Here is a 16,500-nt window from a genome sequence, read left to right as displayed (position 1 = left end):
CTTGAAGGCACATACCTATTTTCAGTGGCAGTGAATCACGTTGAAAGGGACACATATTTCTGCATGGCCTGGACGTGGCATGGCGTGACAGTCAAGAGATGGCTAACGAACAAAGCCTTCAGAAGGAAGGCGGCTCGAGGGAATAGTCGAGTTGGATAGAGGCTGTCAGCAACTTACTCATCTTCCTACCTGGTGGTCCCACAGGTGCCAGCACAGCCAAAGGTTTTAGAGGAATGTCAGTGGCCTCTGCCTAATGTCACATTAGCCTCACATTAAAGGAATAATTGCCTTGTGACAAGTGGTTCTGTTCCTTCTGCCCGATTGCTGAGAAAAAAACAAATGGCCATACTATTTATAAAGTTCTATTTCTATTTCTTCTTTAGTTTTGTTTTTAAAAGAAAAGAGCAAGTTCTCAACGATGCCTTGATTCAGAATACTCAGAATAGTTTCTCTGGTTATTCAGATTTCAAAGTTCATATTCTGCCCGTCAGCTCTTACTTATAATATTTCACTAAGAAACAGTGACCTCGGGCGCCTGGGTGGCTCAGTTGGTTAAGCGACTGCCTTCGGCCCAGGTCATGATCCCAGGGTCCTGGGATCGAGTCCCACATCGGGCTCCCGGCTCAGCGGGAAGCCTGCTTCTCCCTCTCCCACTCCCCCTGCTTGTGTTCCTGCTCTCTCTGTCTCTGTCAAATAAATAAATTTAAAAAATCTTAAAAAAAAAAAAAGAAACAGTGACCTCTTTGAAACATCTTTTATTCTTTGATTTCTCCATTTCTATACAGAAAACCAGAATCTGTTCTATTCCTGTTTGTGACATCACTGGATAACAGAGCCAGATTTTTTTAGATGCTAGATACAAAGAAAAGAAAGAAAAAAAAAGAGACACCTTTTTCTAATAAAGCAAAATGAAGGTTTGAGAAAAGTGCCTACGATGCATTTATAGGAAACACATCCAAAGCAAACTAGTTTTAACTTTCCTCCCATGTAAAAGGGATTTAAAAAATATTTTTTTCCCTCCTTTTGATGATAAAGGGAAACTCCTGATTATCTCTAACCTTTGGAGATTTATCTTAAGATTTTCTTTCACTTGTTAACTTCAGGGCAAAAGACAAGAAGATTACCCTTAATGAAGCCAACTCAAGAATAAGTGATTAAAACTCGATTCAGTTTTTAACATTTAGCGTGTTCTTAGAGGAAGATACCCTCTCGCTCACCTGAATATCTTCTTCCAACATCCTCCTGCCTTAACAGGAGAACTCCTTCCTCAGAGTCATGCTTCCCGGGGGCAGCTGATGGTCGATGGTCGGGCTGGAGGAATTCAGTCGCCTAGCCTTACACACACACACAGTTAACCCCAGCTCTGAGTGCTTCCTTCTGCCCGGGAAGATGCCATCCTACTGGATTCAGAGAGTCTTTGCCCCAGCCAGCCTACATTTAAACGCATGGAGGAGCTACCTTTGTGTGTTTACAGAAGCCTGTTCTGCCAGAAAGTTTTGAATTATATGGCTTTCTGTCGGTCTTCCTCTTCTAATGCGTTTTGCATATCTCTTCATTTCACTTCATTATCCCAGAATAGATCTTAACACACCAGCCAAGTAGCTTAGCTGCCTTACAGAGTGAAAATCAATCATTTCTTTATTAATACAAGTAACCTGTTAGCTAGACAATATGTCTTTAAAACATGGGGCTCATGGGCTGGATGACAAAAAGAGCTCTTGTGCAGAGTAGTGTGGGACCTCCTCAGACTGCGTCCTGACTTTGCTACAGTGACGGGAGTAGCTTTCATCCCAAATCTCTCCTAGCCTGGACTACTCTCCTGATCACACCTGTTTATCCCATGGCCTGCCACACACCTCCAATAACCCTGTCGAAAACTGCACACGTGTCCTCCCCCAAAGCCTCCCTCCCCAGGGCTCGCTGTCCCAGTGAGGGCCCCCTCCGCCGCACCTGCTTCTAGCCAGAAGCACAGTTGACTCAAACTTCCCTTTCTCCTTCTCCCTCATAGTTGTTCTATGACGGGCCCCACTGAACAGTCCTCAATCCCTTTTGAATCCATCCTCAGCAGCTCCCCTAATTTTACCATCTCCCACATGGATTATAGCCTCCTATTTAATTCCCTGCCCTTGGTTCTGCCACGCTCTGATCCATCCTGCACACTGTAACCAGAGAGATTGCTGAAAATGCTAGTATGTTCACATTACTCCCCTGCTTACTTACCAGCTTTCCGGGATTCCCTGTTGCCATTAGATGAAAGCCCAGGTGTAGCCCCTGACAATGCTGTCCTTAGCCTGCTACCCGCCTCCAGGCCACCCTCCCCACTCTCCGTGCCTGGGATTATTAAAGCAAATGTTTCTTGAGCATTGATTATCTGCCGAGCACCATACTAGATGCTGCAGAGGTAATAGTGAATAAAACCAACAGAGCCTGAGTCCTACTAGACGTTTTAACGTAGGAGGTAAGAGAACATCTGTATGTGCCAGACATTCAAGACAGCCTTAGCTCTGTTGCTCAGAAGAACCATCCTCTATCACCTCCATGCTTTTGCCCCTGCTGTTTCCTCATCCTGGAACATCCTGTCCTTTCCACACCGAACACCAAATATACACCATTTGCCAGGCACTATTTCTGCACTTCCGGGGCAAGATTCAGTGGGATCCTGGTGAGTCCCGGCACAACCAGCTCTCAATGCAGTGAACATGCTAGTGTGCAGTATTTGCCAATTTCTGTTGTGTAAATATTCCCACCGTGGTGATTTCAAGCTACCAACGTGAGGTCACTGAACATGGAGTAGCACGCCACAATATAACATTTCCCCCTGACTGGTACAGTTGGCACAAATCACCTCAAGAGCTTAGGTGAGAGTAAATAATTAGGAAGTAGTGAGTTTTGAGTATATATTACCTTTGTCTTCAATAGAATGTATACAATTTTAAGTTTATACATTGTAACTTAGTAATCACTGTTCAATGACTGGCTTGCGGAATTCCTGACGATTTTACAGGTGGTCTCGAGATCCCGTAAGAGCCCGTTCCAGGACTCCACTGCTATTCTAGGAAGCCTTCTCTGACCCTCCAGTCTGGTTAGTTGCCCCTTGTGGGTGTCCCCATCACATTTATCATGATATAATCACCAGGCTTCTTGTCAGAACCTCCCTGAGAGCAGGGACATGTCCAGTTGGCATATCCCCCACACCTGTGTCTGCCCATAATGACACTCAATGAATATTGGTTGAATGATAGGTTGAATGAATGATACAGAGCCAGGCTGATGAAATTTACACATTCATGTGAATTCGGCAAAATGATCTTAAAGAATTGCTTTAAAACCCATAAACAAAGAGCATATGAGATAATCATTTAGCCAGGCCAAGAAGGTTAAGATTTCTTTTTTACCACATTCACAATATGCTTTGTTAGTTCCTTGTAATTCCTTCCTATTCGCCATTGGGGAGAAAATATCAAGGTGTTCTGCTGTTTAAGGAAAGCAAACCCTTCAAGGAAAAAAAAATCATCATCTCAAGCAAACGGAACGAATTTGCTTTTATTGAAGAAACAATTTTAAGACGTATGCAAAACATTTGACAGATATTCTGGAACCAAGCTGTGTAAGCATCAGGAGTAAATTTCTAAAGCCTTAAAACTGACATGGTAGCTGGCTTTTGAAAATTGAAGCTGGTGAAAGGCAGCCAAAGCTGAAACTGATGACTTCACTTGATTCAGTGTAACCCGGAATTCTCTTCACGGAGCCCTGAGCCCATCCAGGGACCCATGTGGAATTTGCCAGATGACTTGGCTAAGGGACCATTGTAATCAGTCTTTAAGGAAAGAAAAGCATGAGCCAGGGAGGAAAGAAAAAGAGAAGAAGACAGAGGAGAAGGGGTAGAGAGGAGTAAAGAACACAAGAGAAGTACAGATTGTTCTGAGACTTTAGGATGAAAACCTGTTTTCTTAAAAAAATCAATCCATAAAGAAAATCAGCAAACTAATAAAACCAAATAAAAATAAAAAGACTCGGGGCGCCTGGGTGGCTCAGATGGTTAAGCATCTGCCTTCGGCTCAGGTCGTGATCCCAGCGTCCTGGGATCAAGCCCTGCATGGGGCTTCCTGCTCAGCGGGGAGCCTGCTTCTCCCTCTCCCTCTGCCTCTCTCCCTGCTCATGCTCTCTCCCTCTCTCTCTCTCTCTCTCTCTCTGTATCTCTGTGTCTCAAATGAATAAATAAAAAAATCTTTAAAAAATAAATAAATAAAAAATAAAGACTCAATATTTAAAATGTTACCATAATGAGTATAATAATTTTATATCTAAAGAAAGAAGTCATTATTAAAATGTTCTAAGTTGATATTCAGGACAATTCTACATTGGATATTAGCAGAATGCTGTTAGGAACCAGAAAAAAAAAATGTGCGAAATGAAGCTCTAAGGTGCCAGTTTAATCTTATATCATAGTGATGATGTGGCTTTTCTTGCTATTACTTTTATTGAAATGGGGTTTAAAAAAATTTTTAACTTATTCACATCTATTTACTAGTGATATGTGGACATCTCCCGCACACCCATTTCGGTCTACATATTTCACTTCCTCTCTAAGAAAAGGTCCCCAGCTCTGTGCTCAACCTAGACAAGTGGGGACGGGGATATGTACCGTACAAACATAGCCCATGGGCCGGTGGTGCCGCTCACCATTTTCACAGGGTGGGGAAATCAGGAAGAGAGGCTTTGCAAACATCCCGAGTTGTCTTCCCCTTTGCTACAAGCAAAAGGCCATTGCTTGAGATGTGATCTCCAGAACCCATGATTCTGAGCTCGCCCACCAACCATCAGAGAGAGCCAAGGTTGACTATTTTATACACAGGGTCCTTGGCTCTCTAACTGGCGTTTCAAGCACAGTGGGTAGCTGTTAGCAAATGATCAAGAAACAGGATCTTTTTGGTTCTATTTATCAGTTTAAACAAAGTTGTTGATTTGGTTTTGCTCTAAGTTGGCACAGTAAGCGGAGTAAGGGAAATATCAAATGAGTTTTTTATGCGGATGGATGATTCATTGTTTTTTTCTGAAGCCTAAGGAAGAAATGTTAAATGATTTTGAAGAGATAATTGATTCTTTGCAATAGAGTATATAAAACACACAGTTCAGTGTCTGGCCCATTGTGGACATTGAGTAAGTGTCAAGTTCTCTTTTCTTTCTGATCTTGCCTTACACAAATCTCTCTGCTAATTGCCTTCCATGAATGTTTGCAAAAGGGCGAAATTATAACTAAAAATTTCATTTATCCATAATCTTTCACTCCCAATTTTTTTTTAAATAGTACATACTATGTGCTAGGAACTCTTAGCATATGATTATGGGATTCAGCAATAGCCATGAACAAAATGTAAAAGATCCAATTCTTCATAAAAAATTACTCATGCATCACTCTGCATAATCCATAGATCTGATTTGTTCTTCATTACTGTGCTATTTAATTACAGATTACATCAGTTAAAATAATACATTTCTATACCTCATTTTTTTTTTCAGTGTCTTTTCAAAGCATCATATCATTTTATCTTCCCAGCATCCCTGAGGATTCGGGAGAACATGTTACTCAAAGGTCACACAGGTTTAAGGAGAAAGTCTGAAGGTAGTATTCCAGGCTTTTAGACTCTTGTTCGTGACCTTTCTCTTATGCCACAGCTGTCTCTCATGCAAACAATGGCCAAAATAGAGAGAGCTGATGCAGATATGATAACTTCTGTTTCCTTGGGAACGAACAGGATAGATTTGAATTTCCCCAGTGGTCATCTGACAAATAGTTCATTCATTAACACTGTAATATAAATTAGAATCTAATCAGTAAATAAAACATTACTTACTCTCAAAATATCAAATCCAATTAAATCTAGGTAGCATTCACTGCCACCCATGTTAATATAAAAGATTAGAGTTCTGTTTGCAAATTTCAAAATGATATATGGGAATAGCAACATCCCTCCACAGTAGGAACCCACTGAGTAGAAAGTGGAAGGATAGAATTTTTTTAAAAACACAGGAGCCAAGACGGGATTGATCTGCAGCCATGCTTATGAACTTGCCAGTAATGACTTTTGTGAATGTATAATCAACCTGCAGAGACAAAGAGATGTAGGTATAAAGCTTTGGGGGCTTCTGAAAAAGTGCACACCACATTGTTTTATTTTAAGGGAAAGATGTTAAGATGCTGAGATGTTCTTAAAGGAAAAGGTCTTATATTTAAAAACCTAAGACACAGGGGCACCTGGGTGGCTCAGTTGGTTAAGCGACTGCCTTCGGCTCAGGTCATGATCCTGGAGTCCCAGGATCAAGTCCCGCATCAGGCTCCCTGCTCAGCAGGGAGTCTGCTTCTCCCTCTGACCCTCCCCGCCCCATGCTCTCTCTCTATCTTATTCTCTCTCAAATAAATAAAATCTTAAAAAAAATAAAATAAAATTATAAAAAAATAAAAACCTAAAGACACAGCACTCAAACCTGTTATCACCACCTTCCTCTCTTTCTCACCTCTCTGAAACAATAAAATGTCTCTCCTTTCAGAACTTTGTATCTTTAATGTCAGCTTCTCTAATCTCAGAATGCCAGCACACTTCTGAGACATTTTAGTAATCCTCTTAAGAGAGAGAATTCATGAGCCAGATATCTTCCCCAAATCCACAGGTTTTGCAAGCCCACCAAGCGGGAAGGATAACTCCGTTGTGTATTTGCAGCATCTGCCTACATGGGGACTGCCAAATACTTTGCCAGATTACAGTGAGTGGTCCCCCCCTTATCCATGGTTACAGTTACCTGAAACCATATCATATATATCATATCAATCGTGACCCGAAAGCAGATGATCTTCCTTCTGACATACCCTCCTTCGTCAGAAGGTCACCGGTAGTCTAATGCCATGTCACAATGCTTATGCCACTCACCTCACTTTATCTCATGTAGGTATTTACCATCTCACCTTATCACAAGAAAAAGAGTGAGTACAGGGCGACTGGATGTCTCAGTCATTAAACGTCTGCCTTCGGCTCAGGTCATGATCCCAGGGTCCTGGAATCGAGCCGTACATCGGGCTCCCTGCTCCGTGGGAAGCCTGCTTCTCCCTCTCCCACTCCCCCTGCTTGTGTTCCCTCTCTCGCTGTGTCTCTCTCTCTGTCAAATAAATAAATACAATTTTTTAAAAAAGGGTGAGTACAGTAACAATAAGATATTTTGAGAGAGAAGGAGTCCACATCCGCATAACTTGTATTATGGTATATTGTTATAATTGTTCAATTTTATTGTCTGCTATTGTTGTTTATCTCTTACTGTGCCTAATTTATAAATTAAACTTTATCATAAGTATTTATGTATAAGAACATAATCATATATATAGGTTTGGTACTATTTATTGTTTCAGGCATCCACTGGGGGTCTTGGAACATATGCCCCATGGATAAGGGGGGACCACTGTATCTAATTATCTCTTACAACATCACTTGGAGGAAGATAGGCAGAAGATAATACTGATTCTATTTCTTCAAGGAATAAAGCTAATGATATGTTCCTACAATGAGATGGCTTGCCTGCAACTGTGTTCTCTAGAAACTTCTGTTCTGCTGTAAAGAAAAGACTTTTAGTGTCTTAAAAATAGTATTTCTTCTCTTGAATTAAAGGTAGTGGAGGGTACATGCACTGTTGGTGGGTATATAAATTGGTGCGGCCACTACAGACAGTGCAGAGGTCTCTTAAAAAATTAAAAATAGAACCATCATGCAATCTAGGAATTTCACTTCTGGGTATTTATCCAAAGAAAACAAAAACACTGATTTGAAAACATGTAAGTACCCCTATGTTCATCATAGCACAATAGCTAAGATATGGAAGCAACCTAACTGTTCATTGATAGATGAATGGATAAAGACAATGTGAGATATATATACACATATATATGTGTGTATATATATATAATATTATATATAATGGAATTATATATATATAATATTATATATACAAAATGATATTACTCAGCCATTGAAAAGAATGAGATCTTGCATTTACCACAACATGAATGGACCTAGAAGGGATTATGCTAAGTGAAATACGTCAGACAGAGAAAACAAATACCATATGATTTCATTCATATGTGCAATCTAGAAAACAAAACAAATAAACAAAACAAAACAGAGACAGACTAATAGATAACATAAAACAAACATAGCGGCCAGAAGGGAAGGGGGTATAACATGTGAAAGGGATTAAGATGGACAGATGCCCAGTTATAAAAAAAAATAAGTAAGTCACAGGGATATAAAGTACAGCGTAGGGAATATAGTCAATAATACTATAAGAACTTTCTATGGTGACAGATGGTAACTAGACGTATTGAGGTGATCATTTTGTAGTGTGTAAGAATATCGAATCACTGTGTTGTACACCTGAAATTAATATAATAATGTATGTCAAATATAATTCAACTTTAAAAAATTGTTTTATCTTTAAAAAAAAAAAGAGGCAGCGGAGGGTAGAATGGATTCCACAAACACCTCTGAATCAATGCATCTGAATGTGTTACATCTGAATCGCTTCTCTTGGTGGGGTAAAGCAAACTACACAGAGCATCCCAAGGTATGTTCCCTAGAACACTCATCCTGTGAGAACCTCCTGCACCCTCTGCAGAGCCTGTGGCCAAATGGGGAATTACTGCAAAGGACCTCCTCCCTTTTGATGAGTCAGAACACACATTCATATGACCAGGACCTGCCAAGATACCTAATTTCACTTTGACCATGGAATTTATTGCATATGTAACAACTGTTAACAACTCTTGGTAATAATGTTTTATGGAAAACATTGAAGAAACATCAGCCCAGACATTTTTTCCCCTCAAATCTCCTTACTCAGAAAACAAAACTTCTAGAAAGAAAATGGTTGTAGAATAACGTAAGTAGCTAGTTACTGTCAAGCACTTACTTTTCCAGATGATGGCTTCTGTTTTCCTGCCTTATGTACTGCATTTTATCATCATAGTGTGGGGAACAATATTATCATTTCCATTTGACAGAGGAGGAGACTAAAGTGCAGGGAAGACCCTGAATGTTGGCATGGTACTGGGCTGTCCTTAGCCCCACCTGTCACCCATCCATATACTTGCCCTGGGCTTTAAATACCACCTTAGGCTAGTGGCCCAGATCTACCTCTCCAGCCCTGACCGCTCCTCGGAATAGAATCTTGATCTCTGATTCTCATGTAAGCTAACCTCATTTAACCTCTCACGTAACTGACCCACATTATTCCTCATCTGTTTCTTCCCTTATTCAAAATACAATATATTGGGGTGCCCTAGACCAAGAGGAAAAAGGCTCATCGGTCCTTTAGAGTAACATAGCCCCGAGCCTCATGAGCCACAAAACTTTGTCTTAACTATACAGCTGCCACAGTAAGCTCAGAAGATAGTCTGAGACAATCTGAACGTCCCACACAAGATTTCCATTCGTCACCCATCCCATGAACCCCAGGTTTTAAAAACATGTTGTCTAACCAACAGATTGCACGTATGATAACTGAATGCATTGATTTTCACTTTGTAACTCATCTAAGTAATATGACGGATACATGTTGCTTCAGGTACAGTTTCTGCAATGAGAATCAGACAAGGGCTTCTCATCGTTCCTAAGCAATGACAGGGCGTGGGTGTGCCAGTCTCCTTCCCAACTCTTCCCTGCAGGTTTTGTAGAGTTCCAAAAACCCACTCTTAATCCCTAGGCATGTCACTTCCACACTGAAGGATCTCTTTATGACCATGCCTTTTTTTCTAAGGGTAAAATAGAACCTGTTGAAGGAACTTCAGGATTCATATCCTGACATATTATGACAGATTTTTCTGTAGGTCTCCAGCTGATTATGAGGTGAGGTGTTGTTTCCATCATAATTACAAGGCAGTGTTTTCTTCCATTTGGATCATACTCTCAGCAATTTCTGCACCGAAGCCACCTTAAAAATCCAAACCTGATATAAATAACAAAAGGCTACTAGGCTATACTGACTTAACTCACCGTTCTGTATAATTGATACTCTCAAAAGAAAAGAAATCAAACAAGTGGTAAGGTTTTCTGTTATGATGAGGTATCTCCCCTGGGGTCCTAATATTCTTTCAGGGCATTTCTTGTTCCTTTGATTTAATTTAAACCAGTGAGCCAGGTTTTTCCCAAAGAGCAAATTAAGAAGGTCTGTTAAATCTTTCAGTGCCCCGCTTCAAGAAATCCCCAGCAAGGCCATTAGCATTGTTTTGCCTTAGGCTTTACAGTCTCTAAAAGTCAGCTGCCATATTCGGAGCAATCCAAAATAGTACACTCAACAAAACCCTGGAGCTTTGGAAATGTTAATGCCCTCCATCAGCAATGACCTTGCCACTGGGAAGTGATTTAGTCACTAGGGAGAAAAGGGCCCACTATCTTTATCACGCTGGTTTACACCATCAACTTCAGAAATTGTGTGAGAGAAGAATAATCAATAGTGTGTTAAGACCAATCTCGAAGAACGCCAAGACAAAATGCTCCTGCTCTGCAAAATGCTGAGTTGAAGGAGAACTTTTGGATACGACCAAAGAGAAATGAGCTGGAGTGGTAACACCGAATGAATTGTGACTCGAGATGGAATTTGTCATTGGGAATGGCACTCTGAGAGCTCTCTGTGTATTTCGGTGGAATCCCATAACGTGCCTGATGAAAAATGCTTATTTTAGAGCAAAGCAGATTCAAATAACAAAACCCAAAGGCATGCATGCATTCTAAACACACACACACGCAGGTTAAGAATTAGCTGACACAAATAGTCCCAGAAAGTTAACCAAAGTAAGTAGCTAAGAAGTAGAATCACCACCTCCTGTGGAAAAATGGAAGAAATGTCAAGTTCAACTTCATCAAAACTTCCTGAAAATGTCACTAGAGTTTCTGTCATTCTAGTAAAGGTATTATCTCTTGATAACCAGCAGAGAGTAGGAAGCTTCTAAAAACAGCTGAGGAAGTGTCCCCACCGCACCCTGAGTTGAAATCACTGGAAAAGAGCTGGCTGCTCGATCCCTAAGATCATTACACTGAAATGTGTGGTTTCCCATGGCAAACCTAACCGTGACATCAACAGCTGTCAACAACAAAATTAGACGGAACTGTCCTTATAGGGACACCACATTGGCTTGTCCTATTTCCACACCTTTGCTCCAAAGAGTGTTTTCAAAGAACTCTTCCAGTGCAGGTTTTCCTTATTCACACCGCAGGGCAGGGCCACTCAGATTATTTGGCCTTAGATGCTAGACACAAAATAACATTTGTAACGGTAACAGGAATCCCACACGGGTATTTACTGAATGCCAAATCCAAGTACATGAAAAGGTCTCGGTCATGTTCATTTAGTCCTGACATCATCCTGTGACGTAGCTATTACAATTCCTATTTTTAATACAGTTGATGTTCATTATTTGTGGTAGTTATGTTTCATAAAGTGGCTGTAAATACTGAATTAGCAAATACTGAACTGCCGGAAAGACAGGGCTAGGCTCCTGGAAGCTTTTAGCCACCTTTTGTCAACCAACCAATAAGCAACCTATGTGTATTTCTTCTTAAAGAAACTTTATTTAGTATATACTGTTGATTCATTAACATTGACCTCAGGGCCAAGTGCACCAGAACTTCTGCCTGAACAAGGTTTATCTAACACACATATTTTCTCCATAAGGCACATCACACACAGCCCCTTGGGCTCAGGAACGCCAAATAGCACTTTAGCCCTGAACTTGGGGGCCATCTTAAACAGGGAAATTGCCAAGTAAAAGGACAAGAATGTGAAAAACGGGGCACTAAAGAGGCCACAGAAAGGACACTTGATTTCAGCCTGTGAGCTGAAACAAGAAGGCAGAGCATCACTTGGTTCAGCTTCAGCTGGGAACATGCATGTAGGGCCACTCAACCCATGTCCACAGAAGTGCGTGACTAATGATTTGGGGCTTGCAAAGTAATTTTAGCGAGTAGGCAAATTCGCAAATACAAAATCTGCAAATAATGAGGACTGAATATATATGTTTGAAAATAAGAGTCGGCATGCAGTGAGGCATGCACCCCACATCTGTCTAGTCAGGCTTCCTGTTATATTAGCAGTAGTCGTCATTTAAATTTAGAGATTAGAGTTTATTGGAGATGGGAGTCCCAGGAAAAATGGGAAAGCCATTGCCTGGCATGCTTCTGTACCAGGATCTTAGGAAGAAACTCACTGTGAAGTTTCTTGACCTTTCAATGGTTCTTCCAGGTCTTTCAGGGGTGTGGCCAACCCAAACCTGCTCCAGCCCTCCGATCTGCTCGCTCAGCTCCTGAAAATTTTAATACGCGGTTCAGGCCTTACAATCCTGAGGAGAGACCCACAACTGCTGCAGGCACGAGCTTGGACCGGCTGGTGAGTTCTCTCGGATTGATGGCCACTGTGGGCACTTTCTGTTACCAAGGTTATTCTTCAGGAGACGTGATGGGACTCCGAAAAAGTTGGTTGTAAAAGTCATCTCATTCTTATATCTGCTCCTGGTCTTAATTAGAATATTGAAAAATAATGAGATCTTCCTTTTAGGTCATGAATTAGATTATTTAAGGCGTCTTATCCTATTAATCCACTCATGCAGTGGCCAAATTTTCAACTTCATATTTCTTCTGAAATATTAATCTGAAGACTAAGTTACTATATCTTCCAGAGATATAATTACAATAGCGCATTTCTTACTCACCTGCTTCTGTTATTTATTCAGTTATGATACAGTGTAATTTTATTATGCCCTCTTGTGTATAAAGTTTTCTGTTTGAAAGACCTTGCCAGGAGATCCCAAGTCAACGTTACTACCATTTTTTTTTTCTTTTTTGTGTGTCTTTTAAAAGTTGGAAGCCTTAAAAACAGTCACTCTTTGATCCACTTAAATGTGTGTCAGGGGACCAACTGATATCTACCAGCAAAGCAATCCACTTGGAGGATAAACATAGTAAACACCATTTTTTAATGTTTTAAAAATCAAATTTTGCTATAAAAAATGAAAAGCTCATAATTTCAAAGAAATACTGCCTGATTATTTTCAATGCAATTTATAGCACTATAAACAATTTATATACCTGTAATTGTTAGCACTGATAATGTTGCCTTGCCAATTATCTTGATGTATAATTAACAGATAAAAACCTTAAGGTCATAAAATACTTGAACCACATCTGATTATGTCATATAAACTCAGATCTCAAGGGTTTCTGGTTATGAAAATACTTTTACTAGTCACTGTTATAAATTACTTTATCATTTTAGTTAATATCCTTCCGCAGCGTAGGACTCACAAGATTAAATTGGTTGAGTTTGGCCTTCACGTTCAGTACATCTCAGCATCTCTGTCTATAAAAATCTAATGTACTTACAACATAAAGGCCTATCCACGAAGAGCCAGAGTGAAGGGGTAAGTGGAGTCATTAGCCACTAAATTATGTTATAAATCTATTACTGTTTATTAGCAAATAAAACCCCTCTTCAGTGTAGGTTTCAAAAAAAGAATCATCCGGATATTGCTTCAACCTTCTATGTTACCTTGGTCGTGTCTATTCTCTGTTCCCAGTTTCAGGAAGAGTTTAAAAATAGTCACCTTTCTTCTTTTAAACAACCAATTAGATTCCCCTGAACCGCTAGCTAATTGTTTTAAAGAAATGATGGTTATCATGAGAGTCCATTGTTTGAGTTTTTACTTTACAAACTCCTCTGTCTGTTAAAATCCTTTTCACCAAAGCACAAATGGTGAGTATGGGTTTGAGTTCTCTCACTCTCTCTCTCTCTCTCTCTCACTCTCTTTCTCTCTTTTTTATTTTTTTTCCATTTTAGTTGGCTCTAACTTAGTTATTGGAATGATTCAGGCTTTTTGGAATTTTCACAAATTCTAATTTAAGAACTGGGGCATGGTGCAGGATGAGTAAGTCCTAGCGATCTGCTGTACAACATTGTGCCTATAGATAAGTCCTGTTTGATGCACTTAAAAATCTGTTAGGAGGGTAGCTCTCATGTTAAGTGTTCTTACCACAATAAAGTAAAATTTAAAAACAATTGGGTGCATTATGCACTTAGTTAAAATTGCACTGAATTGGATCAATATAATGATATCTATGACTACTAATTAATGTTTTTTCCCTTTGAAACAAGCACAGTTTTCTCTCCTCCCTAAGAGAAATAAACACACACACACACACACACACACACACTCAAACAGGGGAAGTAGAGCAAGAAAAATATTTTTCTCAAGACAGCAGTATGTATGCAATTTAGCACAACCTAAATAAAGCATCAATGCTTTGAGATTGCCACATGATGTATAATATCTGATAGATAAGGAAATTAGAATTTGAACCTTCTTTTAGAAAGGAAATTCACTGATGATCTTCAAAATGCCCCCAATATAAAGGTCTTCAAGAGTATTGGCAAATAGCAAACTGATTTAGGCTTTTCTATTTTTATGCACCCCCCAAAATATATTTTAATCAATATTTTTTCTGAAAAGGATCAGTCATGGTGAATCATTTGATCATGGGTAAAAACCAAAGACTAGACTGGGTGCATAAGGGCCAGATTCAGTGCATAGGAATTTAAATCAACAAGTCAGTATTATTCAAAAATGTTCTCTGACAGCACATAGTACTTAACTTCCTCATGGTGTGACTTAAGGCTCTGTAAGAGAGAATGGCAGATTTATTAATGTTTTATTGAATTAAATTCCCAAATTGTAAGAATTAGTGATTTGTAATTCACAGCCAGCCATAAACTGACCTGGAGTCACTTCCCCAGTCCCTAAGGGCAAGGGGCTGTTTCCACATCAAAAAGAACTATACAAGGTTATTCTTGAGAAACACAAACTAGACCCAAAGCTAATATCAGAATCTTCATTTGCAGCCCTTGGCTTCCCGACCAAGGCTTTCTTCCTTTTGAGGGTTCAATGTATTTCTGAATAGTGGAAAGGTAAAGCAGTTACCTTAGCCCGACTGTTTATATGACAGCTTAAATGTCAACAGTCAGACCAAATCATCTCCAAGATGCATGCATTGGTGAACTCTCTTGATGGGTCTGCCATATATTACAGCCTATTTTGACTGTTTATAAACAAGTCTCATGTTACCTAGTCCTGTTTTAATTTTCTCCTGAAAAAATGTTTCCTGAATATTTATAAGAAGCATGTGTCCCAGAGAAGGAGGATAATTAGAAAAGACTTCCCTTAATTTCTCTAAGTCTTTCAGCAGAGAAAAAGCTTCAAGGACAGCATCTAAAGAATATCCCAGTCACCCCACTGTTTTTGCCAAAGTGAAAATAACTGTAAAGCTCTTGGAGGAGTTGCTTCTTACTACCACTTAAAATGAGTACCTGTGTTAATTAACTTTGGAATCTTTTGGTCAGTGTTCTTGTATCAGTTATTGTAATGCTATTTTTTATGTGAACTGGTAATTATGGGGTTAGTTTTAGAAGTAAATCTCCTAACCCCAACCTGGGCCAACTGCTGCTAGAACTTACATAAAATAATTAAAAATAAAACTCTTTCTTAAAAATACATCAATTCCACCATTTAACCTCTATTAGATGTTTAAGGAACTTGTAAATTCTTTTATATCACTAGGAAGCTTTTCTCTTTGTTCCTCTAAAGTTATATGGACATAAAAATCAGTTTAGGTAGCCAGTGGCTTTCAGACATACTACCGGAAGTTATTTTTATTATCCAATAATGAATGAATACATTTGTATAAATTCAGCTGCTGATGAAAAGCTGACTCATCAAAGACTATCACAGTCCTTCCTGCCAGCAGCCAGGGTTTGTTGAAGATACAAATGCCATCAGGTATTTTGGTTAACAGATTGGCCCCACGATCACATGTCTTTCCTGCTACCAACACCCACCCCAGCAGCCCTCTGTCCCTGCTTACTGTTACTGATTTTCAATTAAATAGGCCAGAAGTGATTATTTGCAAACGATTGATTTTTTCTTCCTTTTCTCTTAAATTTATACTTCATGAATTCTCTTACACAATTTGACATGAAACTATGAGTTCTTTTTTTTTTTTAAAGAAACTTCCACTGGAATGTCACTGGAAGTACAGACTATAAAAAATACATCAACCTAAAAGAGCTCGATTTTGAAGATCCGAGAATACAGAGATAGTTCAGATTATCATCTGTGAAAGACAATTAGTTGTACAGCTCAGAAAACTGAGCACAACATGTGTTATAGATCCCACACACACTGGGCAGGGAGTGTCTGTTATTTACCCCAGTGGACTCATCAGAGCAGAATATACTTTAAATCGTGTATCTTAGAGGAATGTGTTTTATAAAAGTAGATTTCAAAGAAAAAAAAACACGTGGAAGTTAATTCATCAAGTTGGTGATGATTTAGACCAATGAACCTCCAGTAAGTATTCAACATCGTACTGGCTTCTTAAATATTCTACTGGTCATTCTGAGGGAGTTTGGGGTGGG

General features: G+C 39.5%; 1 protein-coding gene across 2 annotated transcripts in view; it reads left to right on the top strand.

Annotated features, from left to right (window-relative positions):
• The window catches only part of GPC6 (glypican 6), a 1,077,286-nt gene that overhangs the window by 980,295 nt on the left and 80,491 nt on the right, over positions 1 to 16,500 (top strand). For both annotated transcript variants that reach the window (XM_035003189.1, XM_035003190.1), the window contains exon 6: positions 12,280 to 12,423. In XM_035003189.1, the coding sequence (XP_034859080.1) occupies positions 12,280 to 12,423 (144 nt within the window). The remainder of the gene's footprint in view (positions 1 to 12,279; positions 12,424 to 16,500) is intronic.

The sequence above is a fragment of the Mirounga leonina genome, unplaced genomic scaffold (assembly GCF_011800145.1).
Source record: "Mirounga leonina isolate KUSES-001 unplaced genomic scaffold, KU_Mleo_1.0 Mir_127, whole genome shotgun sequence".
NCBI lineage: Eukaryota > Metazoa > Chordata > Mammalia > Carnivora > Phocidae > Mirounga > Mirounga leonina.
The sequence above is the reverse complement of the archived record's forward strand: the minus strand, read 5'-3'. Positions and strand labels throughout refer to the sequence as shown.